The sequence below is a fragment of the Brassica oleracea genome, chromosome C9 (assembly GCF_000695525.1).
Source record: "Brassica oleracea var. oleracea cultivar TO1000 chromosome C9, BOL, whole genome shotgun sequence".
Taxonomy (NCBI): Eukaryota; Viridiplantae; Streptophyta; class Magnoliopsida; order Brassicales; family Brassicaceae; genus Brassica; species Brassica oleracea.
Window position 1 is genome coordinate 6604360 of NC_027756.1, and position 4031 is coordinate 6608390.

Below are 4031 nucleotides of genomic sequence, written 5' to 3' on the forward strand. Positions count from 1 at the left end.
TATCTAGAATTTATCAAAAAAGTGAATTCTAGGTAAAATTTTGAGTGTAAAGAGATGAATAACCTAAGTTAATTAACAATCCAAAATTCATCTTTTTGATAAATAAACGAATAGAAAAGCAAAAAACTAAGATTAAAAATAACTGAGTTTTTTACTTATTTTATTTTCGATGGTTGTTGAAAATAAAGAATAACCTTTTTTTTTGGAAGAATTGTGATTGTTCATGCCCATTGATAAAAAGGGTTTAAAACATTTTGTGACATCTGTGATTAAATGAAACACTGCGTTTCTATTTAACGGATCTCTGTTCAGAAAAAATAAACATTTTTCACAGAGGGTTAAAGCCATTAAAGATTTAATAGTTGAAGGTTTAAAAACATAAAATTATAGTTGGAGGTTTTCCATCCGATTTAAAATTATAAGTTAATTATAAGCATCTCTTGTCGTTTTCTGATTATATGAAACGCCGCGTTTCATTTTAACGGATCTCTGTTAAGGAAAAACGATTTTGTTAACGGAAAGTTAACGACGTTAACGGTTTAATAGTTAAAGGTTTAAAATCATAAAAATATAGTTGGAGGTTTTCTATCCGATCTAAAAATAGTTGAAGGTTTAAATTACTGAAAACCCATTTTATAAAAATGATATAAAGATGATACCCCAATCACGGTTCCCTTGTTCATAATCCTAATACTGACGAACAAGTTACTGTCAAGGATCTAATAAATGCCCATTAGATCATTAAAAAGCCCATTAATTCAATACGTGAGATATTAGTAACAGAACCAATGGGCCTTTATTGGACCCATTAGAACAAAACATACAAAGCTTCATTGAATAACAAAAACAATGCTGAAAACGTGCATATGTGTGTAAAATACATATATGGTATGTTTGGTAAATGGATGATTCAAAACTTTTGAATCTGGGGATCGTCTTCGTCTTCTTCAATCAACCGCGGCGACGAAGAATCTCTTGGAGCGTTTCATAGAGGTTAGAATTTGTCACCATATGGTTAACTTTCCTAAACCCCTCACCATAGACTGCTGACTCATCTGTTTCAATCTCATTCTTGCAAAACTCCACCAGCTTTTTCTCGAACTCAGACCACTCACCTTTCTTTGACGCATTAGCTCCACCAGGAGGTTGGGAAGACGAAGAATAAGATGCAGCAGCAGCATCAATAGTAGCGTATGTCTGAGACTCCAACCACATGTGCCCTAGCACTTGGCATATTCCTTCTTCCAGGACGTTGTTCAGATTCCTATATCCTGTAACCAAAACCAAAACACAATCCCTCGGGGTTGGCCCTGAAATTTTGTGGGTTATAAACAGTATAAATTTTTTTTTTTATAGTTTGGGGGGTCTGAAATTTTTTTTAACAAAATTAGGGCCTATATTTATATAAAAAATTTCAAAAAAAAAGAACACTGGGTCTTTACTCATGACCAATAATAATACATACCATTGAGTCTAAGATAAGCATGCATCATTTCGTGTGCCAAGATGTATCCTGTTAGTAACCTGTGTTAATTTACAAGAGAGCTTTTGATTTAGTCCTATCGGGGGACGCACAGGAGAGCAAAGTACACCCAGGGTCAAAAAAGTGATGTTACTTACCTAGGAAGTCCATATAAGATGAGAATTGCAGTGACCTCAAACTCACTGACAACCCTTTGAGATTCCGTGGTCAAGCCTATTAGCTGCTTGTTCGGCCCCATCTTCGGCCCTTTTGACACCTGTTTATAAATGTGGGTGGAAGAGAGTTTTAAGTCATGAATGCCAAATCTTGTGCTAGACTCTATAGCTCGTGTAAAAGCATTACTTACATTTGTGACAATCTGCTCTTCAGAGAGACAAATACCTCTGGTTACCACACCATGCTGATTGTCCTGCTTGCGTTGGAAACTTACAACACTTGTGAGTTAAAAAGAAAAAGAAAGAGAGAGATAAAGAAAATTATATGGGTTAGGAAATGTACTCACAATCTTCTCTTCCTCCTCAGCTTTATTCAGCGCTTGTTTCTCCACCAGAAGAAGTGGAAACTCTTTCTCAACCTTCATGTTTAAGTCATGGAAGAATTCACGGATTTCAAAGTGCAGAGGCTGGACTTCGTCAGTATCCATAACTGCTGATGACATACACTCTAGACATAGCCACCTTCCATCATCAAGCATTACGAAGTTCGTTCCCCTAGGCTGCCAAAAAAAAAAAAAAACAACCAACAACTCATTCCTAGTAGTTTCCGTCCTTGTCTCATCTCATGTAAACTCACCTCTAACCTCTCGCAACTGAAACACTTGTGAGTTCCATCAGTTTCATGAGCAGGGCAGTACCTCTCCTCCCAGAAAGGATGCTTATGGTAATTTTTCATCTGAAAGAATACAGTTTACATTTTTACCACGAAAAGAAAAATAAAGCATAAAAAAAAATGTATACTAATACTACCTTCTTCTCTTTGCAGACATAGCAGTACCGTTCATAGCAGGCCCTGTGAAACTTGCCTCTTGAGTTTGAAACCTGGATGTGTTTGTTAGTTATCAAGAACTTAAGTGTTTTCCATCAATGAGTAGAATCAATTCTAAAGGGAGTAGTTTGTTTTTGCTGTACATGGTTTTCAATAGAAATTGGGTTGTGGCAAGCACCACAAGAGAAACATTCAGGATGCCAAGGGACACCCAAAACATCCACAGATCCTCCTTGTTCAATCTCAAAGTGGCAACCACCACACATGCTACACGTGTCAAATACATATTTTTTTTTATTAAGAATGCGCAATAGAGGCAAATATACATACGCGCTTACCTACGAGGAGGAATCACCTCATCTTCAGATGGCTTTGTTTCCTTCGAACTATCCCGGATAATCCGCTCTTCATCATCTTCATCCAACGGCGCTCTAGAGGAAATGTTGTTATGTTCTTTAAGTGGTGGAGGAGGAGGAGGAGGAGGAGGAATCACCTCAAGCTGTTCAGCTTCTTGAATGTCTAAAGCAGATCGTTTAGATTCTTGAATGGCCACATCAAGCTGTTCAGCTTCTTGAATTTTTAAAGCAAGTCGTTCAGATTCTTGAATGTGAGCTTCATACCATGACACTTCTTCAACGATAACAGTTTCTACTTCAAAAGGATCCTGCAGGTATCAGATGCCAAAGGTTTAAGTCTAAACAAAGCCAATTGAAAGCAAAACATTGGCTAGGACAAAGCAAAAATATTATATTAACCTCAGAAGGGGAAGGTTTGAAGCAGGAGAAGCACCCCATCTTCTTCTCCGATCTGGGGGCCTACAAGGGATCAACCAGTCCAGAGCCAAAGAAAGCAATTCATTTAACAGCAAGCAAAGAGAGAATTTAAATCAAATGAAACGGAAACTAGGTTAAGAAAGTCCAACAGCATCAATAGGAAACAAATAAGCGTGTTGGAATGAAAAACTTTATAAAGATGGAGAAAGTGTTTAAGTGTTTGAAGAGAAATAAGTTTTGTGAAGAAGAAAGATTTTATAACTTAGAAGAGGATTTTATTACTTGTTACAAACTTGAATTATTTCTTGGTGATACAAAATGAGAAGAGAGTGGAGGTATTTATAGCCTCCTAAGTACAAAATATCTTACATATTTTAATCCAAAATCTAGAAAATTCTACTAAAATATCTAGATAATCTTATCCTAATTATCTAGATAATTCTACCAAAATATCTAGATTTTTTTATCTTATGGAGGTGGAGATTTTTCTAGACACTTTCTAGAATTTGGGTTGGGCTAAACATGATTAGTGAGTTGTTAGCCCAATAATATGACACAAATCAAGTTTACTTTTCAACACCCCCTCTTAAACTTGATTTGGTTACTCCGAGTAAGCTCCTCATCTTGATAAAGTCTTCTCGCTTGAGTGGCTTGGTGAAGATATCAGCTACTTGATCATTTGTCTTCACATACTCTAACTGCACGTCCATCTTGGTAACACATTCTCTAATGTAGTGATAACGAGTATCGATGTGCTTACTCCGATCATGGAAGACTGGATTCTTCGCCAA

The 4031-nt window shown here is 36.5% G+C and overlaps 1 protein-coding gene across 1 annotated transcript; it reads right to left on the reverse strand.

Moving 5' to 3' along the window:
- Positions 1-738: 738 nt before the first annotated feature.
- Positions 739-2945, reverse strand: LOC106313301 (protein DA1-related 6-like; the record flags this gene model as incomplete). Its single annotated transcript, XM_013751086.1, is given in 9 exon segments — positions 739-1271; positions 1466-1524; positions 1621-1739; positions 1830-1892; positions 1986-2198; positions 2276-2374; positions 2449-2520; positions 2611-2734; positions 2806-2945. Coding segments are annotated over 9 exon segments (1209 nt in total), but the record flags the coding sequence as incomplete, so codon positions are not given.
- Positions 2946-4031: the final 1086 nt, after the last annotated feature.